The 26,717-nt window shown below is 38.1% G+C and overlaps 2 protein-coding genes, 2 long non-coding RNA genes and 1 pseudogene across 4 annotated transcripts; 3 read left to right on the forward strand and 2 right to left on the reverse strand.

Moving 5' to 3' along the window:
* Window positions 1-1,187: 1,187 nt before the first annotated feature.
* On the reverse strand, window positions 1,188-23,176 carry LOC116920608 (the record flags this gene model as incomplete). Its single annotated transcript, XM_045172631.1, is given in 9 exon segments — window positions 1,188-1,321; window positions 1,436-1,556; window positions 1,623-1,658; window positions 20,635-21,091; window positions 22,174-22,375; window positions 22,484-22,675; window positions 22,749-22,883; window positions 23,016-23,106; window positions 23,108-23,176. Coding segments are annotated over 9 exon segments (1,437 nt in total), but the record flags the coding sequence as incomplete, so codon positions are not given.
* On the reverse strand, window positions 4,514-7,382 carry LOC123471164 (annotated as a pseudogene).
* Window positions 16,589-17,276, forward strand: LOC123471166. The gene is made up of 3 exons (XR_006645348.1): window positions 16,589-16,792; window positions 16,854-16,950; window positions 17,057-17,276. It is a non-coding gene; the product is annotated as an uncharacterized LOC123471166 (long non-coding RNA).
* Window positions 17,278-18,933, forward strand: LOC123471165. Its single transcript, XM_045172125.1, has 6 exons — window positions 17,278-17,407; window positions 17,474-17,591; window positions 17,678-17,769; window positions 17,829-18,057; window positions 18,124-18,306; window positions 18,365-18,933. The coding sequence occupies exons 1-6, from the start codon at window positions 17,300-17,302 to the stop codon at window positions 18,799-18,801; spliced, it is 1,167 nt and encodes a 388-aa protein (XP_045028060.1). The 5' UTR covers window positions 17,278-17,299; the 3' UTR covers window positions 18,802-18,933.
* Window positions 23,177-23,260: 84 nt separating the features above from the next.
* On the forward strand, window positions 23,261-23,809 carry LOC116920767. Its single transcript, XR_004392860.2, has 3 exons — window positions 23,261-23,334; window positions 23,434-23,530; window positions 23,590-23,809. It is a non-coding gene; the product is annotated as an uncharacterized LOC116920767 (long non-coding RNA).
* Window positions 23,810-26,717: the final 2,908 nt, after the last annotated feature.

Consider the following 26,717-nt stretch of genomic DNA (forward strand, 5'->3'; position numbering starts at 1 on the left):
GTCAGCCGAGTAAGATATCTTAACCCACGTCCATAGAAATGTATATGTCTATACTAATGTCGCGCTGTAAGACATCCAAATGGGTACGGCTTACAGCCGTCTTCAAATGTCGCTCTATAGGAGATCTGATTGTGGACAGCTCATGGATATCACCATGAGCAAATTCTTAGACATACTTTTTGTGTCCAGAAAACATCTACATCCTGTTTTCTTTAGACTGAAAATGGACTTGTTTTGGACCTATTCCGAACCATTATTTGCCTCCCCAATGACAGTAACGAATAACGAAGCAAACTGAATTCAAGAAACTTGTTTATTAAATGGATTGACACAACTACATCTCTAAAATCTAAATTGATTAGCGACAGCATATAGCTTAGGGACGGGTCGAGTGATGTAGTGTTACATAATTATTAAGATAGCTGCGCATCATACAACTGTGCAAATTGACTTGATGACATTTATTCTAGGTTGCCAGATGTATCTGGATCAAGGCAAAGTTCTGAAAAACAAAAAGAATTAGGACATATGTCTAGGTTTTCAATTATGGAACACGATTAATTTTATCACCTGTCTATCTGGAAACTGACGAGAGAAAACATGTAGAACAAACTCATTTGCTCAGAATCAGGACAATAGTCGCTCAGGTTTGAGGTAAATTTTCCGAAGAACTAGTTAACGAGATTTTAATTCTTAATTCAATCCGATCTCCGCTGCACTCACAGTACTGAAAAAGAGATCATAAATTAAAACGTAGCAACGGGACAATGGCACAACAGTGACTAGAGTATAATTAAAATACTTACATCGTGGGCCGACGTCGGACTAGCCACTCAGATGATTGGGCACATCAGCAGCTAAATATGGGCCAAAGGCCAATCGTATGAACGGTTGTTCAACTATTTGACTGCACAAAGTATTATTCTTGGTTTAACTATCATAGAAAGGCAATAAACAATCCTGATCGAGTTGGTGGTTCTTAAAACGCCTGGTCTCAATTAAATGATAAAAAAAATGCTTGGTTCAATGAACTTTCGGTAGATGGATTGATAAATCTTTGGATCAATCATGAATTTGGATTGGTGTAGACGCCGATTCTCTTGTACACCATGATAACTAGTTGGAAAACACATATAATTATTAGGTATACATCCAATTTTTGTTTAATTATGCTTACATTGGTCAGATCACTCGTCGCTTTCTGATGACGCTATTTCAATTCCAAGTTGTTTCTTTTTCAAAACGGTCGCACAGTTTTTCACAGCCTTTTTAGTCTCGATTTCCAGCGCAGACAAGGACGCATTTTTGAACGCAATTCCCTCTATGAAAGTAATTAGTACATGAGATAAAATTAAATAAATTTTAATGTAAAAAAGCCTACAAAAAACTGCCTCTGTCACTTTCGATTTCTTCAATCCATATTTCTGTGACTGACCTGTGCGTGGTTTACCATTCCAGTTTACAAAGGCTCTAACTTCAAGAGTGAGGACACTTTCCCAAGCCCGTTTGACACAATTAGAAAGCGTTAGGCCACCAATTTGTTTTACGAACTGTACCTGAAATAAAATCATTATGAAGAGCCATGAGCAAAGGACATAATTTGAAGTAGTGTTTTTAAGTACCAGTTTGAAGAATTGATCAAGATCCTTGGTTAGCACAACATATGCTCACCGACTTAAGACATACCTTTGTCTTCATTTTTTCAAAGTAACAGACAAAGCATTGTCTTAAGATTCGGCTTTTTTAAATACGATATTATTCCTTCCGCTAGTGATTGGTAGCTGTATTTAAAGTTGACTTATTCATATTTTTGTCATTATATGTTAAGTTTAATTTTTTTTTGCCGGCCTTACCAAGAGGTCTGATTCTTTCTTTTGTTTAGACAAAGCATTGTCTTAAGATTTGTCTGTTTTAAATACGATATTATTCCTCCCGCTAGTGATTGTTAGCTGTATTTAAAGTTGACTTATTCATATTTTTGTCATTATATGTTAAGTTTAATTTTTTTGCCGGCCTTACCAAGAGGGCTGATTCTTTCTTTTGTTTAGACAAAGCATTGTCTTAAGATTTGTCTGTTTTAAATACGATATTATTCCTTCCGCTAGTGATTGGTAGCTGTATTTAAAGTTGTCTTATTCATATTTTTGTCATTATATGTTAAGTTTAATTTTTTTTGCCGGCCTTACCAAGAGGGCTGATTCTTTCTTTTGTTTAGACAAAGCATTGTCTTAAGATTTGTCTGTTTTAAATACGATATTATTCCTCGCGCTAGTGATTGGTAGCTGTATTTCAAGTTTAATTTGTCATGTTTTTGTCATTATATGTTAAGTCTAAGGTTTTTCGGCCTTACCAAGAGGGCTTATTCTCTCTTTTTTTTTAAGACAAAGCATTGTCTTAAGATTAGCCTGTTTTAAAAACGATATTATACCTTGCGCTAGTGATTGGTAGCTGTATATAAAGTTAACTAATTCATGTTTTTGTCATTATATGTTAAGTTGAATGTTTTTTCGGCCTTACCATGAGTGCTGCTCCTGTTTGTTTTTTCTTCAGACATAGCCAAGTCTTAAGTTTTTTTCAATAGTTATTTAAAATTAAATATAAAATTATTTAGAAAATTTCAAATTAAATTTTACAATGCATAATTTTAAATAATTTGTGATTACAATTAATTTTTGAATGAATAATTGTTAATAATTTAATTTAATTTCATCATTTCATCATTTCATCATTAGAGTTTCCAATGGATAATTGTTTATTGTTTTTTTTAAATAATTATTGGTTAAAGAATAATTGATAATAATTTGTTAATAGAAACGAAGCGAGCCTTAGATATGTTGTTTTTCTTAATAGAGGAAGTGACTGACGTGTACCCCTTTGGTTTCGGGGGTTTAACGCACTCCTTTTGAATCCGCCAAGTTTCCCTCTAGTTCGTGTTTCTCTTTAGTAATTCGCATAGGGAAAAGAGGGTGTCGCAAACAAATATTCGCGAAACCTTTCCAGTTAACAGAATACAACTTGGAATAATGTAATGTGAAATATAATTGAACAAGCTTTATTTTAGTATAAATTTTTGTGACGTATTTAAAAGGAAATCTGTTAAATTTTTATGTTTCCCCTTTTGTTTACTGTTTTGGTTACCAAATCCAAAGAGAATCGGCCCAAGGGAAGAAAAGTGAGAAAAGGAAAGTATTAAAAAAAGGGTACCCATTCTTCTCCCTCTTCTTTCCTCAGGCCGATTACCTGTGGAATCCACAGGTATCCACAGGTTTGATTCAGTCTCTACAACCATAAAAATTACTGAGAAAATTAAAATTTGAAGGATTTTCATTTAAATACGTCACAACAATTTATACTAAAAAAACTTGTTCAATTACCTTTCACATTACATTATTTCAAGTCCCTTCCTCTATTAAAAACGTTGTTTTAATTTATTTTAAAATTTATGAACTATATTGTTTGTCAAAAAAATAAAATGTATTGTAATATATATATATTGTGAAGGTTAAGTTATAAATATTGGAAACTGCAATTAACGTAGGACTATGAACTAAAAACGATCAAGACAAAGCTATGTCTTAAGTTGGTGAGCATACGTTGACGGTCATGAAAAAGATTGCTGGGTAGTTAAGTTAGAATGTATTGATACGGAGCTTGTCTTATTTACTTAAGAAATAGCAATGTGTTATGAACAAACACATGGTTTTCGATCAGTTCTAAAGAGTGGTTCGAGGTTGCCATCTTGGATAGGTCTTTCTCCCAGTTTGGTGCAACCACCAAATGGAAAACATTGACGTTGTCCATAATAAAAGTGTAGGAATGGAAAGACAAAGGGAAAGTGAAAAAAAGAGGGACCAACCCCTTTCTTCCCCACTCTATTCTTCCCTTCCTTTACTGTCCTTCCATTCGTACCCTTTTGTTATGGACAATTTAATGCTTTTTGGATGTGGTTGCACCAAACTGGGTGAAAGACCTATCCTAGATGGCAACCTCGAACTAGGGCTGTGGTACGGACGTTTTTTGGCGGTTTTTTTATGGTTTTTTTAGATGGGGTTTTCTTCTTCCGCGGGTTGGAGAGGGTTGGGCCAACTGAGTAAATTGGTTCGGCCCGGGCCAATGGGTCAATAAATTTTTACCGGCCGGGTAACGGCCCGGGTAAAAAATCGGGTCAAACACACTTTTTTTTGACAAACTTTAAAAAATTCCCTAATTTTCTTAATTATCTTCTTCTTCCAACATTGACACGACAATTATGTCTTCTGAACACGAACGCCCTTTTCTACCACTTATCCTACTTTTCATGCAACGAAATTCTCGTAGAGCATTTGGCGGCAATATTTTTAGGTCTTTCTTGAGGCCGCAGGCATAGTGAATAACGAGCTTCTCTATGTGACTACTAGATGGCGCCACCGCTCGGGTTGGCCCGCGAACCCGGCGGTTCAACCCCTCGCCCGGTCCGTACAAAATATTCCTCGGTGGGTCGAGTTGGGTATTTTTTTTTCTTCAGCCCGGGCTGTGGCCCGGGTTTTCATGGCCCGGCCCACAGCCCTACCTCGAACCACTCTATATATTTAAAAGGTGGTATGTTCATTTTTTAACTGTAATTTAAATTAAGGAAATAAAGAAGTGGTTTTCGACTATCATAGCGCAACAAATAAAAAAACGTTTCGATGCTTGGTAATTAACGCTTTTATATTATTACACTTCCATTGAAATACAAATCAGCGTATTGGAGAACAAATCAGACGAACTTCTGTTCTATAATTTTTTTCCTGCTGGGACCTTTCCTCGTCCTTTCGGTCTTCCAGGCAACCTTCCATTTCCTCGTCTTGTTCCTCTTGTTTTTCCCTGTGTTTGGAAAGGCGCAGATAAACGTCTGACCTTTACGCATGGCTCAATTGCCAATTTGTGGTCTTTATTAAAAACGAGATATTTTATAAGAGAAGCAGCCGCAGTACCCGCCGTACCATCTGCCACCCGCTTCAATGTCGTTTGCGGAGGAATTCCAGAGTTGCTTGGCCCAAATATTTCCCCTTCTGATTGTACCGTAGAGAAGTAAATACTAAAATAATCAGAATTTTAGTTGAAAGAAGACTGATATAAATTATACCTTCGCGGTGTTGATAATTGGGAGACGAAGACCTTGTGCTGGACGGTGAAAGAGGAGCGGAGGAAAGAGGTGATAAATTATTTCTCTCATTTTGCAATGTCAGCAAACTGTCCACATCTGTACACACCATTGAAAAATCAATAATTTAAACACAACCTGAGTGGAAATAATATTATCTTTGTTGTTACCTTCGTGGCAATTTGGTGAAGGATATTGCTTTGCATTTTTCGACGGAGGAGTATATTTTGTACTACACTTCACCTGTTTCTCCATTTTGTTATTTTCTTCTTCTTCTTCTTCTTCTTCTTCTTCTTCTTCTTCTTCTTGATCTTTTTTTTCTTCTTCTTCTTTTTCTTGATCTTCTTCTTTTTCTTGATCTTCTTCTTTTTCTTGATCTTTTTCTTCTTCTTGATCTTCTTCTTCTTCTTGATCTTCTTCTTCTTCTTTTTCTTCTTCTTCTTCTTCTCCTGCTCTCTCTTTAGATGATTTCATTTTATTGTTTCCTGTCCTTTCATCTTTTTTCTCTTTCGACTTTTTCTTTTTTCCTTTAAAATTTTAAAATTTTTTTAAGCACTAATAATTGCAAAATTTATTAGCATAATGCTTTTTCTACCTCTTTCAATGGAGTTTTTCTGCTCATGATTCTCGAGGAGTACTGATTCATTTTCATGTTCGATAGTTTTCTTCTTTGCTAAATTATATTATGAATGTTAGCACAGGTATAGAAGTAACTAGAAAACATGAAAACCTGTTCTATTTCTTTTGCTGGCTCCTTTTTCAATGAAGTTTCTCTGCTTTGGATTGTCATGAAGTAGTGATTCATTGTCTTGGTCGATTACTTTCTTCAGTCCTAAATTAGAATACAAATGTTAACACAGCTATAAAAATTTGTAGGAAACAAGAAATACCTCTTCTCTCTCTCTTGCTGGCTCTCTCTTGCCATATGCCCTTTTCTTCACACAACTTCTGTCTTTTCTCTGAAAAACATAATTTTAATTTAAAAACAATTTCTAATTTGAATACACTAGCAAAAAAGCAACCTTGTTTTTTGTTCCAATGTCGAACCCAAAGTTGATCTATAAGAATGCCATCTTCTGATTGGGCAAACTGAATTCCCCCACCACTGGCTAAAACATATTTGGTATGTTGGGTTCCGTTGGGATAACGAATTAAACATACAACTGAAGCATTGAAGTTCTCAGCCATTTCATCTATTTTGGTGTAGATACTCTTGTGGCAGTGGGACTTCCTCCTGTCAAGGTTGTTTTGTTCGTGGTTACCCAAAGAATTCCAATAGTTTTGCCATTCGATAGTTTTCCATGGTTTATTTCGATTAGGTACTTCCTTTTTTCCTTTAAAGGATTCCTGTAATAATATAACATAATTATTTTAAGTAGGCATACGTAACCAAATTAATGACAAATAAATTACTTTGAACTGAGAAATTCTGATTCGATCTTCTTTGTTCTTCTGTTTAATTTGTCTCCCCATTATATTTTTCATGTGTTGTAATTCTTTTTTCCTTTGTGCCATGGCTTCATTTAGCCTCTTTTCAGCTAGATCTGTTTCATCGTGAACAATTTCAGAATTGCTGAGTGAATGTGAATCTTCCATGTTTGACTGTGAATGCCAAAAAAATCTGCATATGAATCAAACATAAACAGTCAGTAAAAGTTACGAAATGATACAAAAACTGTATGTGTGTACTTACAGCTTGTTCAACGAGTTGCAGTCAAGAACTATGACAGGATCAATGTACTTTGTTCTGTGAGTAAATTTTCAAGAAGTGCAAGTCATATGACACAGATTATTGGCCCATCAGACATTACATTGAATAGGTAATGTAAAAGGTAGTATTTCAGCTCTGCAATGAGTAATCAGGAGTATTATTATTAGCTTTGTTTAAACTATGATGTAATGGGTTGTATGCATCAATATATAACTGGTCAGAATTTCTTTACTTTGTTATTTGATAAATGAAATATCATAATTAATATTTAATATCAGATGTGGTAAAATAACAAAAATTGGACTGGATAACCAGCTCCCCAACACGTCACATCAGTATTCAGAAAAAATGTCAAATTAAACAAAAGATGTGGCACAATAAAAAAATGGGACTGGATAACCAGCTCTACCCCAAAAATAACATTCGGTTCAATAAAAATAAATGAGACCGGATTACCTTCTTTAATGTAACGCATATTATTTAACACCAACGAAAAAGCCACGCGACTGCTTAAGCAAAAAAAGTGTAGCAGACAACTTTCCACATTTCTGTCACTAGGGGGCACAATGTAAGGTCGGGGTCGCTTAATTTTCCCTCCGCTAGATGTCAGCATAGCTTGACAAAGTAGCTTGAAAAAATAGCGCCGGAAAATAGATAGGTGCCGGGTTGAGGTTGAGGGTTGAGGTGCTGGGTTGAGGTTGAGGGTTCAGGTGCTGGGTTCAGGTGCTACTTATGGCACTAAAAACGTGCCATAGGCGACTGGTCACACGAGTAACGCGAGTCCGTTTTTTCAGCGCTTATCGCTGGTCCGTCCGCTATTTTTTGCGGCTCATTATAAGCGAAAAAAAAATCCATTGAAATTTGTTGCGCTACATCTAACGCTATCTAAGCGCGCGTGGCACTAGCGATTTGTTTGCGATAAAGTAGCACGCGATGCGCTATATTTAGCGCAATATTCGTATTTCATTGTATTATTTACGAAACGCGCAAGCGGTTCGTTAATTTTAAAAAAATCGACGAATAAAATGTTGCGAAAAGGAAAACGATTGCGGCCAATGGACGAGAAGAGCGTGCCTGTACATGATATAAGCGCTTGTCGCGAGTCCGTTGGCTATATTATTAGCGCTAATCGTCGCCCTTCCACTGTTTTATACGGCTCGCTGCTCGCGGCCAAACATTTTAAATTGTTAGCGTTAGATCTAGCGTTCTCTATGCGCGCATTTCGCTAATAATTAACTTAAGATTAACTTGCGCGAAATGCGTAAAATTTAGCACATTGAATTTCATTACATAATTTACAAACACAAATAAGCAGCAAAAATAAATATGTAGCGCGAAAAATAATTAAGTCAAATATTACGCGCTAGATCTAGCGCTGTGTAAGCGCGTATGGCACTAGTGATTTACCTGTGATAAACTACGAGGCGCTAAATTTAGCGCAATACCTTTTATAATATATACGCAAAAATAATAAGGTAAAATATTTTTCACTAGAACAAGCTTTACTAAGAGCGCAGGAGGGTGCTAATCATTAAGTTGCGCACGATAGTATCAATTGAGCGCAATTTATTTCATGGTATAATTTACGAAACGCGCAAGCCCTAAAATAAAAATTTAGCCCTTATTAAAGCGTATTGTTTTAAATTTAATTAACCGGGCGCATATCTAGCAAATATTTGGCTTAATATTATTGCGCTAGTTTTTCACCGTTTAATTCCGGGCTGGTCGGACTGCCCCTTGTCGACGACACCCAGAGTAGCTGATCGTTAGCGACCCGTCGTTCCTTTATAGCCGTATGCCCTTGCTGTCCAATAAATTGAAGATGGCCCACCTCCAACACCGGCAGCGGCTACTGGCTCGCACCACATAGACGGAACATTTGAAAAACTCAGCGGCCACCGCTCGCAGCCATTTGCTATTGAGAGCGAAAAGAAGGCGCTTCCCAGTTCCCAGATACATCTGGCTAAAAAAAATATCCGCAAACCATGCTAAGTCACCTGAGTTTTTGATATTTTTCACCTCGTTGGCGCTGGCCAACAGCGGCTACTCCAGCTCGAACCGCTTCCGGTGTTGAAGGTGGGTCATCTTCAATTTATTTATTGAGCAGCGAAGGCATATATGCGTCCGTAAATAGGAAAAGCCGTCAAAGATGGGCCGCTGTTCATATGGGACAGATCAATCGCCAACAAATTCATCAGTTTATATTCTGGGTGTCGTCGACAAGGGGCAGTCCGGCCAGCCCGGAATTAAACGGCAAAATATAAACGCAATTTATTTCAGCCGAGAATTTTCCTTCAATCAAATTTTATGTGATGCGCATTATTCAGCGCTAAACATTTATTTTAGCGCTTGCGCGTTTCGTAAGTCATATGATAGAAAAAATTGGCCTAAAATCAACGCATCGTAGTCGAGTGATCTATAGATCACTAACGTCATACGCGCAACGATATCGCTATATCCAACGCAAACCATTTGACATTTTTCGCCAAACGAGCCGCCTAAACATTGGCCAAGCGACGATTAGCGCTAAGATAGAGAACGGACTCGATAGCGACTAGCGCTAATATAATAGACGGACGCGCGCAACTAGTCAAGTGGCCGCAATTGTTTTTTTGTCGCAACTCGTTAAATAACCGAAGCGCTGGCACGTTTTATAAATAATGCGATGAAGTGAATTGCGCTAAATATAGCGCTTCGCGCGCAAGTTTATCAAAACTACATCACTAGCGCCATGCGCGCTTAGATAGCGCTAGATCTAGCGTGAAACATTTAATATAATTATTTTTCGTGCGAGCCGCTAAAAACAACGGGCGATCGACAACGCAAAAATAACGCAAGGCGCCGCGATAAGTGCCGAAATAACGAAAGGGCACGCCCTACTCGCCCAACTAGTCGCCGCAATTGTTGGTTTACTTTGCACGTCCGTTTAATTAAATTTAGTGCAATGCGTGATATGTAGCGTTAAATATTGATTTTAGCGCTTGTTCTTTTCGTAAATTATATGATGGAATGAATTGCGCTAAATTGATCCTTTTTTGCGCAATTTAATAAAAAGTGCCCTGCGCTCTTAGTAGAGCTTTTAGTGCGAAATATTTAACCTCATTATTTTCGCGTAGATACCCAACTGTTACAGCGGACGGGCTGCACTAAGCGATCAAATAGGTGACGGCGCGCGCTATTCGTCCAACCAGTCGCCGCAATGGTTTTTTTTGTGTCTCAGTGATGTTATTTGTCTACGCATACGGCGTTTTGGCAGGCGATTTCCGTCGGTGAGCTGGTGTAGAATTTGCCGTTGCATTCAGACCCTACGTTTTGATCGTCTTCGCAATCGTAATGACGTGGGCCACGTCTGGTTGTGGTGAATGCTGTGGTCGTTGCCACATTCAGCTTCCCGTTCGTAATATGTTGCTCTACATTTGCCGGGATTTGTAGGAACCGGGCGAGAACGTCCTCGCTTCGTTTGAGATGATAGGGCTCAGCCGCTCAGCGCTTATCCCTAGCCATCTAGGGGGAGAGTGAATGTGGCTATGTTTTGGACCGCTAGGTGGCTATCCGTTTGAATAACTTTCATGGGTTTTATGTAAAAAAAGGGGGGGAAATGCAAAATAATATTAAAGAATAATTCTAATTATTTCGGTTGATTTATTTTGCAATTAAAAGGTAGCATTTTTCATTAAATTAAAAAAAGATCACAGCAAAAAAGAAAGCATAGCAACGGTGTTAAGCAGACGACGATAGCAGACTAAGGTTGGATTGACGAAAAAAGTATCTGTATTTCGCTGCTGCAAACGGCGCACCAATGCACCATACATTTTTACGTAATTTGTCATGGCAGAAGTAAGTTCATTGAGTGAGTCGGAAAATTATGTGGAAAGTGATTTCGAAACCTCATCAACAGAAGAGAAAAAGAAGAAAAATGTTTATCCCAAGAGGAAAAGAAAGTATCATCATTTATCCGAGCATTTTTCCAAGTCGAAGAACAACGTAAAAGTAAAGTCTAGTTCCACTGCTGGAAAAACTTTTACTTATCTTGGAAAAACTAGAAAGAAAAAAAAAATCAACTCTTAGTGGTGATTCCCTTCAACATTCTTCGCAATCCGTACAACAGCCACAAACTGTTTCATCATTCACTACCCATCATTCAGCACATGACATAGCGACTGATGAATTCCCATCAGCTATCAGCCTTGAAGATCTTGGTTACTATGAAAATCCAGTACAATTTTATTTTGGTTATATAAATAAAGTGAAATTGTATCTTTGCAGATAAGCTAAGAAGAGAAGTGAAAAACGACTTAGAAAGCATGCAGGTAAGACAACATCGAACATGGCAAGAACGACAAACATTTGGTGCATGGGGACAGCATGCTAGAAGAAGAATTTTTACAGAATATGTATCAAGACAGCCACTATTTCATTCAAAATGTGACCAGTGTCATGGTGATTTGAACTTCTACGCTGTGAGATGTATGACCTGCAAAAGACACCTTTGCCATCAATGTGATGCAAACACACACTCCAGCATGCCATTTCATCGAAGACTATTGTGTTCTTGCGAAACCCTGGAAACATTACAGCCCCATCATTTTATCGATGAAGAAGGAAACATTATAACAAAAGGTATCTGTCTAAAAATAAAAATTCAGACACACGTGTTTCTCAACTATTATGCTCTTTTACAGATGTTTGTTTACCATGCTTTGTGCCTCTTAAATGCTGTGATGTAAACTGCCTTGGATCGATGTCGCTTACACCCAATCTCACAGAATCAATCGTGGTTGTCACTGAGCAAGGTAAAAATAACATTCAATGTAGACCGTATTCTAAAGACTATCTAATAATTTAAAAAATAATTGGACAGGTCGGTTTCTGTTAAAGGGAACTAATTTTGTTTGTGATAGTTGCCATACTGTTAGGAAAGCCACTATCGACGACTATATATTTTCTGGTTTTTTCCCTGCAAGTTTATCAGAGAAAGTTACATATCTTTTTTCAGAAGAGGCACTTCTATTAGGGTATCACATTTCCCACAAGTGTCCAGGTTCTTCAAAGAACATGTACGCTCGCACTCTTGAAGACGTATCTAAAGAATATTGTCGCGGGTGAAAAGGGACCCATATAGCACATTTCTGCCGTCGGATGTCCGAATCATGGCCGAATATCCGTTAGATATCTATGTACTCAATGGGTAGTTCCAGGGATGTCCGTCGGCTAGTCACCTTGGAAGTGCAATGGATGTGCGAAAATTATATTCTATGGACCTCCTTCCAACAGCCAAAAAGATTTTCAATTGTTTCATTTAAGGATCGGCCTCGAGCCAATCGGGGCGCTTTTTTGCAAATCGGGTTTCTCATTTCGGGCCAAGGAGGCGTGGCTCAGGGTGGAAAATTCTTCTCCCCGAATTCAATTGGGGTTTGCAATCAATTGGATTGCAATCAATCGATTCATCAATGCAAAAAACATTATCGATTGACCCGATCTATCCGATAACAACCCCGATAATAGCTCGTTCTACCCGCTTGCCCCGATTTTTACTCTGAAACCGAAAGAACGGCATTTTTTTTTATTGCTTCGGGGCAACGGGTTAACCTCAAATTTTTCCCCGCACCGCCCCGGTTGAAAAAGTGGCACCTCATTTCAACCCCGAATGCACTTTATCGGTGCGGGGCGGTTAACTCGATTAGAACTAATTGGGGCCGATCACTAAGTTTCATTATTAATTGTCAAAATTTCTTGAGAGGGGGAAAACTTAACCGTGTTCAAATTTTTCCCTTGAACGTATTTTTATTTGAAGTCCAGCATTTAAAATGAAAAATTTAAAAAATAAAGGAGTAATGATCTATTTGCCGGATGGTTTATTTTAAAATTTATTACAAAAAATGAATAAAATATATGAAAGTCATGAGTTTGTTTGCACAAGCTTTCCGTTTAGCTTACGGGAACCAAGCCATTGAAAATTAACTCACAGAAAATAAATATTATTCGGCATCTAATAATATTAAAACCAAGTATACTTATGATAGGATTATAATTTCAAATAATAAAAAACTACTTTAAACTTAATAAATCATGCTGAAGTTTAAAATTCAAAAATATTTAGCATAAATTGTTTAATTTCAATTTATACACCTCTGGTTTAACCTAAGTTCGACATCATCTTGACTTCTTAAAAATCCTGTATGTGATTTGTTATCGAAAAAGCTCAAGTGTTTTACAACAATTCGATTGTATTGTTCGAAAATGATAAATAATATATCTGTAGATTGGCACAGTGGAATAAGATTCGACTGTGATGCGGGAGACCCGAGTTCGAATCCTGGTATAGCCTAATGTTTTTTCATGAATAGATGTCCAATACATGTCATATTTATAGCCAAATGAAAGCCCGTTCGGATATCCTTAGAATGTCTTTCGGCTCTGTTTAGGGCGGTCAAAACCAAAAAAAAATACATCCGTAGGACATCCAAATCGGATATCGGGCTGTCCGGAGGATATCAAAAAGATGTACTCAACATCCGACCCCGACATCTGTCGGACATCCGACGGACTGCCTTGTGTTGTGTGGGGATATTGGTTATCTCTTCGCAGAGATGAGTCATCCGCTCCTTGGACAAAGCTGCGATCGTGGTGAAGAAATTATCGGGAGAAGTCCGCTCCAAGGAAGATACGCAGATATGCAGTCCGGAAGGGGAGTAATTCGCGCGACGGTATAAAACGCTGCCCTGAATCTGCGTTAGATGAGTCTCCATCGGGTGAGCTCCCGGAGCTAGGCTCCGTAGGAGTAGTTCCCTGGAGTCTTCAGACGCTCTCCGAGTTTGGTATGGTCATCCCTTATTGTTATTAGTTAAAAGTGAATAATTGTCTAGAATTTAAGTCATCACTTGTTGTATTCGTGTATTCTTGTTCCAATACAACTCGTGTGACAATTGGTGGAGATACAGTCCGTTACCCGTGAGTAACGAAATCGTGCTTTAAGTGACAATTGGTGGAGACGCAGCTCGTTACCCGTAAGTGACGAATTAGTGCTGCAGAATTTTAATTTTTGGGACGCAGCTCGTTACCATCATTGTTAGCCGATGCCGAAGAGGACAAACCCACGGCTACCTAGTTGCCCAAGAGACCCCAGCCGACGATTGCATCCGATTCGAGAACTGTCAAGCGTTCCGGTAGAAACTTCACCTATCCCAGCCTCATCGTTGGAGAGTGGAACTTCCTTTGTTGGTGAAACCCTAAATTTTGAAGGTCCTATTCCAAAGGACCATTTGACCAAAGAAGCTGACAGTCAGGGTGAATCAGTCGAGACTTCAAGAGGCTTATACTAGGATCCAGAAACCGAGGTCGATTTGAGAGCGGCGATGAGTCCAGTTGTTCCGGTCGGGGGACAACAATTTATAGTGCCATCAAGGCATATTGAGCAGCCGCAAAGACAAGCTATGAAAGCTGTCAGAAAATTTATTAGCCCGCCAATCTTCTGAAAAAATTCAGAAGAAGATGCGCACCAATGGATGGAGCGCTTTGAATAACATTCTACCCACAACAGATGGGGTGATATTGGAAAAAAAAATATATAATTTTGAAAAGTATTTTTATGACGCCGCCAAGAGCTGGTTCAAGTGTACAAGGCTCCGGAACGAGTGGATGGTAAATCTCAAACGGCCGGAAGATATGCGATTGCAGCGCCTCTTCCAAGGCTGAAGGCAGGCGGTTTAAAGAAAAAAAAAAAAAAAAAAAAGGGAAAATCCTTAAGACTATCCGGGAAATACAAGAAACATTTAAACAAGTAAGCGCAACCAGAAAGAAGAAAAACGAAGGAGTAAAAGTCCCTTATTTGCCAAGAGGACGCAAGCTGATTTTTAGTCTCATCAACCTTCGTGGATCGCAGAAGATTAGTACAGTCGGGTCGCCTGTCTTGAAGAAGGGGGACCTGTCGCGGGTGAAAAGGGATATTGGTTATCTCTTCGCAGAGATGAGTCATCCGCTCCTTGGACAAAGCTGCGATCGTGGTGAAGAAATTATCGGGAGAAGTCCGCTCCAAGGAAGATACGCAGATATGCAGTCCGGAAGGGGAGTAATTCGCGCGACGGTATAAAACGCTGCCCTGAATCTGCGTTAGATGAGTCTCCATCGGGTGAGCTCCCGGAGCTAGGCTCCGTAGGAGTAGTTCCCTGGAGTCTTCAGACGCTCTCCGAGTTTGGTATGGTCATCCCTTATTGTTATTAGTTAAAAGTGAATAATTGTCTAGAATTTAAGTCATCACTTGTTGTATTCGTGTATTCTTGTTCCAATACAACTCGTGTGACAATTGGTGGAGATACAGTCCGTTACCCGTGAGTAACGAAATCGTGCTTTAAGTGACAATTGGTGGAGACGCAGCTCGTTACCCGTAAGTGACGAATTAGTGCTGCAGAATTTTAATTTTTGGGACGCAGCTCGTTACCATCATTGTTAGCCGATGCCGAAGAGGACAAACCCACGGCTACCTAGTTGCCCAAGAGACCCCAGCCGACGATTGCATCCGATTCGAGAACTGTCAAGCGTTCCGGTAGAAACTTCACCTATCCCAGCCTCATCGTTGGAGAGTGGAACTTCCTTTGTTGGTGAAACCCTAAATTTTGAAGGTCCTATTCCAAAGGACCATTTGACCAAAGAAGCTGACAGTCAGGGTGAATCAGTCGAGACTTCAAGAGGCTTATACTAGGATCCAGAAACCGAGGTCGATTTGAGAGCGGCGATGAGTCCAGTTGTTCCGGTCGGGGGACAACAATTTATAGTGCCATCAAGGCATATTGAGCAGCCGCAAAGACAAGCTATGAAAGCTGTCAGAAAATTTATTAGCCCGCCAATCTTCTGAAAAAATTCAGAAGAAGATGCGCACCAATGGATGGAGCGCTTTGAATAACATTCTACCCACAACAGATGGGGTGATATTGGAAAAAAAATATATAATTTTGAAAAGTATTTTTATGACGCCGCCAAGAGCTGGTTCAAGTGTACAAGGCTCCGGAACGAGTGGATGGTAAATCTCAAACGGCCGGAAGATATGCGATTGCAGCGCCTCTTCCAAGGCTGAAGGCAGGCGGTTTAAAGAAAAAAAAAAAAAAAAGAGGAAAATCCTTAAGACTATCCGGGAAATACAAGAAACATTTAAACAAGTAAGCGCAACCAGAAAGAAGAAAAACGAAGGAGTAAAAGTCCCTTATTTGCCAAGAGGACGCAAGCTGATTTTTAGTCTCATCAACCTTCGTGGATCGCAGAAGATTAGTACAGTCGGGTCGCCTGTCTTGAAGAAGGGGGACCTGTCGCGGGTGAAAAGGGATATTGGTTATCTCTTCGCAGAGATGAGTCATCCGCTCCTTGGACAAAGCTGCGATCGTGGTGAAGAAATTATCGGGAGAAGTCCGCTCCAAGGAAGATACGCAGATATGCAGTCCGGAAGGGGAGTAATTCGCGCGACGGTATAAAACGCTGCCCTGAATCTGCGTTAGATGAGTCTCCATCGGGTGAGCTCCCGGAGCTAGGCTCCGTAGGAGTAGTTCCCTGGAGTCTTCAGACGCTCTCCGAGTTTGGTATGGTCATCCCTTATTGTTATTAGTTAAAAGTGAATAATTGTCTAGAATTTAAGTCATCACTTGTTGTATTCGTGTATTCTTGTTCCAATACAACTCGTGTGACAATATGGACGGGTACGTGACACAAAGCAGTACAATTTATTCAATTGTTATAATTATGATTTGGTTGATTTGGAAGAATGGACCGATTAACGTACCGTTATTTACTACTGCGGAAAGAGAGTGGGAAACCTGTCGCCACTATATTGACCAAGAAGTGCTGAAAAGAGACAAAACTCATTGCCCAAGTTGTGGGAAAGAACCTTTAGTCAGATCTTCTGACGCTATCGTAAAATTGAGGCGCTTAAGCTCGGCTGGAAAAGTGCACAATCCAGAAAACGAAAGAACGTAAGATGCGTGTACAAGAAAACACGACAAAGACTGGTCTTAAGTTTTATTATTTCAATAGAATGGAACAGCCACAGGCGAGGTTTGGAAACTTAGTTATCAAATCCGATACAGAAGTTGAAAATTTCCGTCAAAGGATTTACAACAAAGTTTCTACTGTACGCAATTACATTTCATTTGAAACTACTAGATTTGACATGCTGGACTACGATATGATTAATCATAATTTTATAGTATTTTTAATTCCCATATCTTATTTTGTAGACAAAAAAGAAACAGATGTGTGGGGGATCGGCTTTTAAGGCCGCAAGAGAAGACTCCAATGAACAAAAGAAGTATGACGAGACTGGGCTCGTCGTTAGCTCTTGCAAGCACTGCGTTGTACCATACGCAATCAACATGTTTAAAGGTGAATCGTGGACCCATACTGCATTTATGCACAACGAAGCCATGAAAAGTAACGCCAAATTCTTCTGTTACGACGTGGTATGCCAATACTGGAAATGGATGAAAACAAAAGTGGCTCGTCATTTTCCTGAATACCGTAATCTAACAAGTGAAATGACAGGAATCTTGCCTATCATGCATAAGAATGCACATCAATTGCCATGCAAGGTATTATATCAATAAATTATGAAGCAAAGTCTTCTCTCAAGCTTGAAATATATATGTACAAAACAGATTTTATGGAATCCCCGCTGGACAACTGGAATGGGCTTAACTGGAGGAGAAGAGCACGAGCAAGTTTTCTCCAAATTGTATCTATATGCTTATGTGCTAAAGCATATGGCCAAACATAGTAATAGAGCTTCTTACTGTATTTATTAGCAAACATTGTTGCATTGTTAACTATTAATTCAACGATTTTACTCTTACTTCATTTAGACAGAAACGATTTTTTAACATTAGCTATTCTTTATTGGAACTGGGGTAAAATTGAAAATATGCATTTCCTTCTACGCAAAAAGCTAGAAAAAGTAAACAACTTTGCAATACAGGTTGAATAATTATTTGAAAATAACGAAAATTTTCTTAGGCAAGAAAGGAAATCAAACAAGGCACTCCAAAACTCGAGAAATTGTTGGAAACCCATAACCTCGTATATAATGATCTTCCACTGATTCACAAGGAGCTGGAGACAAAAGCTAAGGCAATTCTTGACCAAAGAAAAACCAAAAAGACTACAGTTGATACACTGAGAAGAATGCTGGAGGGCTTACATGCTCATTTAAAGACTACTTCCATTTCTATCTCTAAAGAAGCACGTATATTACAAAAAATAAATTGAGACCGCATTACTTACTCAGAGTATCGAACTTGTACTAAAAAAGAAAATTCGAAGAGTCGCACTAAATTAAGGCGGGTTTTGACGGAAACTAAACGAAAGGCTTTGGAAACGATTGAATTAATTAATTCTAAGGATACAACGCTTCCAATTTCTTACGAGGATTTCAATGAAGGTGTCTTTCCTTGGGAAACAGTTCTGGATCGGGATGACACGCACTTTCCCACACGTAAAAATAAAAAAATTGTACTTTTTTAAGTAAAAACTTCATTTCGTCGTTTTTGCAGTTTCCCTTGCCGACAAATATAATATTGTTGATTGTTGGATGCTATTGAAAAGAGCAAGGGAGGAAATTACATTGAGTAAGAATGAAATGATAAACTACATGCGATTCCTCATTGATAAACGGTCATCACTACAACAACCAAGTCAAAAACATACCGGAGAAGACGAGAAATTTGCGAAAGGGAAATCCGTCATGAAAGTTTCTGAAGTTCATCATCTTAATTTAAAAATTCAAATGGCTCTAACAACATTTAATTTAAAGTGCAACCAGGATTTTTCAGATTTCGTATGTGAAACACAAACAAATCATTCTGAACCAGAATTTGAGTTTGACACATCTGATGAAGACAATTACGATTCTCTCTCAGAATCCGAATATTCTGATGAAGAAACAGAAAGCTCATCTAGCTATTCGGAAGATGATGAATCTGCAATATAATTTAGAATACAAATTGCATAATTCTTACTAAAAGTTATGAAAAATAAATGTTTGACTCTTTTAAAGCAATATTGTATTTAATAAAAGTAAGAGAACCTTTTCTCTGATCCGTCCCGTTGCAAAATTAAAATAATAACTAATTGTGGTGCTTGAGAGACGTCAACCGAACAAACGAATCGAAACACCAAGGTAATTCTTCTGAAAAGGCTTTGTCTGAAATTTTTAAATTTCTTTTATGGCTTTTAATATTAAACAATAAAGATCTTTTGACTAAAAAAGAAATAATTTGTGTTTTTCTTGATTAAATAAAACTTAAATTACAAAAAAATATAAGATTTTCCTTGTTTAGTTACATAATTTTTTCTACTTCGGTACTATTTAGAGTTAATTTAGATGCTTCCGATTGTGATTCCTTATGAAGATTGGCTTAGTTAATTAAAAAAATTCTTAGTTAGTAAAAATTTGCATAATCCCCCAAAATTACATGGTAATAGCGCTTTCGTAAAAATAGATAAAATCTTAAGACGTTGCTTTGTCTGAAGTATTTTTTAAATGAAAGATTCTTGGATTTGAGAAGTTTTTAAAGAAATGCTAAGTTAAAAAGAAAAAAAATTCTCAAAATGTGCAACCCTCAACATATGCTCTGCGACTTAAGATAAGGCTGTGTCTGAAATTTTAAATGACACCCATACCATTAAAACAGAACATTTTTTTAGAAAATTATGAAAGGGAATATAAACGTTTGGACGTTTATGCTGTGAATTGAAAAGGGATAAAATAAATGTATAACCCTCCCACCCTACTGAGACAAAAAGCTCTTATGGCGTTAGTCTACCTCTCCTGTTAGACCGTGTTTTGAACCATACTGCCCATACCGCCAAGTCGAGCAATGCTTCCGGAGCTCGCCGAAAGGATCAGCGCAGTCGAATTCGTCGTCTAGGGAGGGGGAGGGAAAAATGTCGACTGCTTGACTTCACAAATTTATAATCATAAATTATTTCAAATTAATATTTGTAAAATTCCTTGATGAAATTGATAAATACTTTTAAAATTTAATTTTAAATAACTATTGAAAAAAACTTAAGACTTGCCTATGTCTGAAGAAAAAAACAAACAGGAGCAGCACTCATGGTAAGGCCGAAAAAAACATTCAACTTAACATATAATGACAAAAACATGAATTAGTTAACTTTATATACAGCTACCAATCACTAGCGCAAGGTATAATATCGTTTTTAAAACAGGCTAATCTTAAGACAATACTTTGTCTTAAAAAAAAAGAGAGAATAACCCCTTTGGAAAGGCGAAAAACCTTAGACTTAACATATAATGACAAAAACATGACAAATTGAACTTGAAATACAGCTACCCATCACTAGCGCGAGGAATAATATCGTATTTAAAACAGACAAATCTTAAGACAATGCTTTGTCTAAACAAAAGAAAGAATCAGCCCTCTTGGTAAGGCCGGCAAAAAAATTAAACTTAACATATAATGACAAAAATATGAATAAGACAACTTTAAATACAGCTACCAATCACTAGCGGAAGGAATAATATCGTATTTAAAACAGACAAATCTTAAGACAATGCTTTGTCTAAACAAAAGAAAGAATCAGCCCTCTTGGTAAGGCCGGCAAAAAAAAATTAAACTTAACATATAATGACAAAAATATGAATAAGTCAACTTTAAATACAGCTAACAATCACTAGGGGGGGGAAAAAATTCTTTTTTAAAAAGCCGAATCTTAAGACAATGCTTTGTCTGGTATAACTTTGAAAAATGAAGACAAAGGTATGTCTTAAGTCGGTGAGCATATGTTGGGTTAGCACTTCTTCGTACAGCTTCAGTTCATCAATGGTTTTGACGGGTAGAAGAGGAATTTCCACAGTCGCAAGAAGCTCATTTTCTTGAGTTGAAAACGATAAATTATCAACCTTTCCTTTTAGCACATTCACCTCAATTTTCACTTGATCGAGATTGCCTGCCATTTTGGATAAGAAGCTCAGAACTTTTACTTCGAACGGCGATTCATTTCCAGTTGTTTTAGGCATAGCAAAGGATGATGCCGATCTTGATTGCTGGGTTTTGACGATTGCCTGAGAAGGAACTGGCAGCAACGGTGTAAATTGCGGCACTTGCTGGACATGGGGAGCAGGAGTATTACTCATTGGTGCTGGTTGCTGGCTTAAGCTGTTGCCATGAAGTTGGGCAGGGGGCCCACTGCCTGGAATACTTGTACTGCGTTGTGTTTGCGTGACTGGGTGAGAAGGCAGTGGCAACAAATGTGTGGATGACGGAAGTTGCTGGACATGGAGAGCAGGAGTACTACTCATTAGTGCTGGTTGTTTGCTTAAGCTGTTGCCATGAAGTTGGGCAGGGGGCCACTGCCTTGAATACTTGTAGGGGAGAACGGGGTCAAACTGGACAAAAAATTTCTTTCCTCTTTATTTAGATTTCTATGTTCTTTTTCTAATATGTATTTTTAGTTAATGGTGCAGCACCTTCTTGGGTAACTCCACAATTTTTTTGTAATTTTTAAGTCTTAAAATAAACGAATTATAAAAATTTTAATGAAGTCGTGTTGTTTTAGTTTTTATTTAAACGGCGGGGCGAAACTGGACAGGGACGATGTGAGATTGGACACTGCCAGTTTTCCTCATAAGGAGACATAAAATAAATTTTAAAAAAATATGGGTAGACTGCTTATTCAATATTTTATTCATTCATGTTGAAATATTTGCAATAGAAATGAAAAATAGAGAGTTATGTCATTTTTACGAAATAGGGGGCTGAAATGGACAATTTGTAGGCGGGTAGAGTAAAATGGGAGGGCTTAACAGAGTATCGAGTATCGATTTGTCAAACGGGCGTATATGGCTTCTCCACAAGCACCTCCCACTCCAATATCGAAGTTGTCCGATATGACCCCAAAACTGTGTGTCAAGAATGACCCAACCCGGTGCTATTTAGTATTTCGTTAATAACTTAACACTGGAAAGGCATTAAAATTTAAGTTTTTTATCAATCATTAAAGAAATGAATTGGCTATTTCACATATAATTATTTTATTCATTTGTAGTGTTTTTCACTTTAAAAAAGATTACAGTAATAGGGAAGAATATTACATCAAACAGGGCCATTTTTTTAATTCTGCTATAACAAGAACAATAATGATTCGATTTTAATCAATATTTTTTCTAGAACGTTAAACATTGCAGTCTATACAAAAATTTTAAAAAAATTTTTTTTTTTCCATAACATGTAGCACTTAGGGTCTTTGTCCAATATGACCCGTGTCCAAGTTGACCCCGTTCTCCCCTACTGCGTTGTGTTTGCGTGACCGGTGAGAATGCAATGGCAACAAATATGTGGATGAAGGAAGTTGCTGGACATGTGGAGCAGGAGGACTACTCACCATTGTTGATTGCTGGCTTAAGCTGGTATGCAGTTGGATAGGTTCCCCGCTGTCTGAAGTTTTCTCATAATCATTTTCCATAATGTTGATTGACGAGTAAAATCCAGGACTTTCAACTTGACTTTGTGTTGATTGTGTCAAACTAGACTGGACCACTGTAAAAATATAACAAAATATAGACATTTGTAACAGCAAAATTTAAAGTGTTCTCCTACTTGAGCGATTAAAAGTTTCAGCCAGTCCATTTGGTATAGGTGGGACACTTGAAGGACTCTCCATGTCACTCTCCATATCCTCTGTACTGGATTCTGGATTAGGTGTGGGGGAGTATACAGCACGAGTTTTCTTGATCCTTTTCCCTCTTCCTAAGCGGTTTCCCTCAGATTCAGAAGGGGTGTTGATGTCTGAATTATGTACTGCCCTAGACACCTGGTCTCGTGCTTGGCTGTATGTGTCTGAATGTAGAATTGAAATTGGTAGGCACAAATTAATTCAAGGACCAGTCGCCAAACAACAAATGTAACATACCGAATAGTCCTCTGTACACACATCTGTAGTTTAACCATGTCGAATTAGGCTGCTCTCTCTTCGCACAAGCTATATCTCCACGTTTGTCGGGATAATAGCAAAAGTTGGTGTCGTGCAACCAGAAGTCAGGTATAACTGCAACACAAATCCCACCTTGGGTCTCCAGATCAACGATGTAGAATTTACCATCATTCTAAAAATGAAAAAAATTACAAAACTCTTAAATCCATCTATCAAATGCAAACAAAGCGTTAACTTTAAACTTACTACCATGTTTGATGCCATTATTTGGAAAAACAGGACACCAATTCTTAAAAATACACTGAACACGATTGCTGGTTTGCGTGAGCAGCGTGGTTAGTCATTGAAGTTGTAAAGTCAGTTGAAACAATGGCGACTGCAGAGATGAGCTCTTTGCCTCTTTCAAAAACTGGTGTGTCATGAGCATGTTGCCAGATCAAAAGTTTTTACACTACTTGACAACGCCGGGTTATTTGTCTCAACTAGCAGAAGTCTTTTTCTGCTATCATTGCTTTGATGGTGTTTTTGTCACTCACGATACAACTGGTAAGAATCAACAATAAAGGTAACTTTTAAATTAAAAAACTGTAGCATTATGCAATCTTGATAGCTGTTGTATAGAATTTTGCATAAACCACGACGTCATAACATTTATTTGTTCTAGATGAACGAGACAAGTGACAATATCCGAAAGAAGAAGCTGGTTGTTGGTGTTCGCCAGCAACAAAGACGAATGAAATTGGCTGCAGAACAAATAATTCGTATAATTTGTCTTTATCAATTAGTTTAAATAAACTAACATATTTATAAAATCTTACAGAGGAAGTGTTGCTGGATTGTGGAGACAAGTTTGCTGCTGGTTGCTACCAGTGATCCCAACACCATCAACGATACTCAACCAGTCATAGCTATACCTGAATTGGTAGATGATCCAGTTCAACAGCACACACCAGATATTAATAGTATTGGAGAGAACGTAATCAATTTTGTTGATGGAGCGTGCCCTTATGCTAGTGAACATTATTCATCTTCCGAGACAACTGAAGATGATAACTGTTTCAGTGATGCAGATTCTTACCAAGCATTAGATGACGATGATGGTGAGCAGGCGTGTGAATTATTAAGTGACATGCAATCTCTGCTCAGTTCCGACGAAGAACAAATTGATAAGAAAAAAGTTGAAGAAAATGCAAGAATGAAAAGCTCCCTAGCAGAACGGGCGATTCAATGCAACATACCAAGATTTCACGTCAACAACCTTTTTCGACGACTTAAGTCTGACTGTGGGCTAAATTTACCAATAGATAGCAGAACTTTGCTAAAAACTATGAGAAGTAAGTCAAGTTTGAGATCCGTAATGCCAGGACAGTATGCGCATTTTGGTTTGGCAAAAGGACTGCTTACATTGTTGTCGTACCACTAAATCGACAGCGCCGTCACCAAAGTTCGAATTATCATTTTTGTAGATGGAATACCAATTTCAAAAAGCAGCGGGAGCCAGTTTTGGCCTATCCTTTGTTCGATACATGGCTATAAAGAAAGTAAGGTGGTCATCATCGGTATATACCATGGGCTTAAGAAACCCGCTAACGTCAATGATTTTCTCTCCGACTTGGTATGTGAAGTAATCAAAGTGCTACAAGAAGGTCTTAAATATGATGGAAGAGTACTTGAAGTTCAAATAGAAGCTCTCGTTTGCGATGCCCCAGCAAAATGTATGGTTACAAGTGTTGTTTCACACAATGGATATTTTAGTTGTCACAAGTGTGAAACGAAAGGAGTCTGGGCCCAGACCATACTTTCCGCGTGCGGCGGCAGGGTGGCATATCCTGAAGTGAACGCACCTCTAAGGAGTGATGCATCTGTCCGTGCGTGCAGCTAGCCAGGCCACCACAATATAAAAAAAGAGAGATCAATAATTGAAAAATTGCCGATTGATCTAGTAAAAACAGTTCCTATCGATTACATGCACAATGTATGCATAGGTGTTCAAAAAAAGCTGCTACGCATCTGGTTATTCGGAAAAATGGATCGAACAAGATTGACAAATGCGCAAAAAAAGTTGGTTTCTGATTTTTTAGTGTTCATTAAAGAATACTGTCCAGTTGAATTCCCGAGAAAAACAAGAACTTTGGACGATTTTCCACACTTAAAGGCTACCGAGCACAGGAATCACTTACCTCACCTACTTCCTTCCTGTTGCTCTTAAAGGCGTCATATCCAAAAAGATGTATGACCATTACATGTCATTTCATGTGGCCATCAAGATCCTGACGAACTCGAAACACTGTCAAACATACGCCACCTATTCTGAGAGCCTTCTCATGAAATTTGTTGAGGATTGTGTTTCAATTTATGGAGTAAAGTTCATCAGCTATAACGTGCACAACTTAATCCACCTTCCAGCCGACGTACAAGAACTTGGCTCCCTTGATAGCTACAGTGCATTCCTATTTGAAAATAAACTTAAAACAATCAAGAATTTAATGAGAACAAGTGCAAATCCACTAGCCCAAGTGATAAGGCGTCTGAAGGAAATAGAAGTAATTTATACCAACGATGACTACGCCTCACCCTCGTCAACAGAGACTTTGAGTTATTCATGTGAACATACCAATGGGCCAACTTCTATTAATTTTAAAGGTTACCAGTTCGGGAAAATTCAGCTAAGAAATGTGACAATATGTACAAAACGCCCTAATAACTGCGTGTTTTTGAATGACGGCCGTGTAGCATTAGTAAAAAATATTCTTAAAAGCACAGACGGGCAAATTTCGCTGTATGTAAAAAAATATTTAAAAAATGATGATCTTTATACTAGTCCTTTGCCTTCTCGTACATTCCAAGAATTGGTTGTATCTGAATTATCGACCGAGCTTGTTATAATAAATGTCGATTATGTTGTGTGTAAAGAGATCCGATTTCCTATGGCAAAACCAAAAAACGGAAAATATTTTGCATCACCCTTATTCATGTCGTAGACGAAATGCAGTTAATTAAGCGTTTAATAATTTTTTTTATTTCAATCAGCATATTGTCTAATTTTTTTTAATTCAATTTTTACAATATAACAATATTAGCAGTTAAAATGATGAAAAGTTAAAGTCCGTGTTGCCCTCATCTATCCTGCGGAAAGATAATTTGGACTTCTCACAGACGTCATGTTACGTCTGTCTGTTAAGCGTCTGATTTCTAGTCACAAATGGATGTCCGTGATCGTATTAGAAACGTAGATCTTTAGTACATCTATACGAAGATAGCATGAGACCGTAGTAAATTGAGTATCATGTGATATCCAATTTAGGTTGTAGCTAGATAAGATTCGATTTAGACATGAAGACATCCATATGATAGACGATGGATGTGAGTGTGCTACCAGGGTAACGATGACATGTTTTACTAAAGTACTACGGCCTAACTCACTTGAATGGGTGAGTTTCCTCTTCTCTAGTCCCTAGGAGACTAGGGGAATTTGGAGGTATTCTCAAAGATTTGCTAATCACAAAGGGATTTTCTGTTTCCTGGAAATGATCAATTTCCGGGACTCGGTAGATGGACTGTCGTCTTCCGTTATAGATAAACTGATGTTTCCAAAGTGCATCGTGTCCTAGAACGCAATCTTCAACAATTCCGTTTACGATGATGAATTTCTGCCTAAGTGCTTTGCGTGGCGTTTCTTCTGCCACAAAAAAGTTAACGGTGATTGTGTCTTCCGTGACGAGGCGCCTGTCATTTATGCTGAAAAGATCCACATCTACCTCTTTAGTGAAATTAATTAATTCCTTTCCTTCTTTAAGCTTATGAAAAAATGTGCTACTAATAACGTTTTTCTCGGCTCCAGTGACGAACAGCGCCTTTACAACAGAATTTCCTATTTTTATTCTTCTCCTAGGAACTGTAGATTTTACTGCTAAACTATTTATTTGATGTCGGGGCTTTTTCTTAGTT

The sequence above is a fragment of the Daphnia magna genome, linkage group LG4 (genome assembly GCF_020631705.1).
Source record: "Daphnia magna isolate NIES linkage group LG4, ASM2063170v1.1, whole genome shotgun sequence".
In the NCBI taxonomy this organism is placed as follows: Eukaryota; Metazoa; Arthropoda; class Branchiopoda; order Diplostraca; family Daphniidae; genus Daphnia; species Daphnia magna.

Excerpts from the sequence above, each read along its gene's own strand:
- LOC123471165 (XM_045172125.1), top strand. The coding sequence starts at position 17,300 with ATGAAAACAAAAGTGGCTCGTCATTTTCCTGAATACCGTAATCTAACA. Across the intron at positions 17,592-17,677 it reads AAAGCATATGGCCAAACATA|ACAGAAACGATTTTTTAACA; the intron begins GTAATAGAGCTT and ends TACTTCATTTAG. Across the intron at positions 18,058-18,123 it reads TTCTATCTCTAAAGAAGCAC|AAAATTCGAAGAGTCGCACT; the intron begins GTATATTACAAA and ends GTACTAAAAAAG.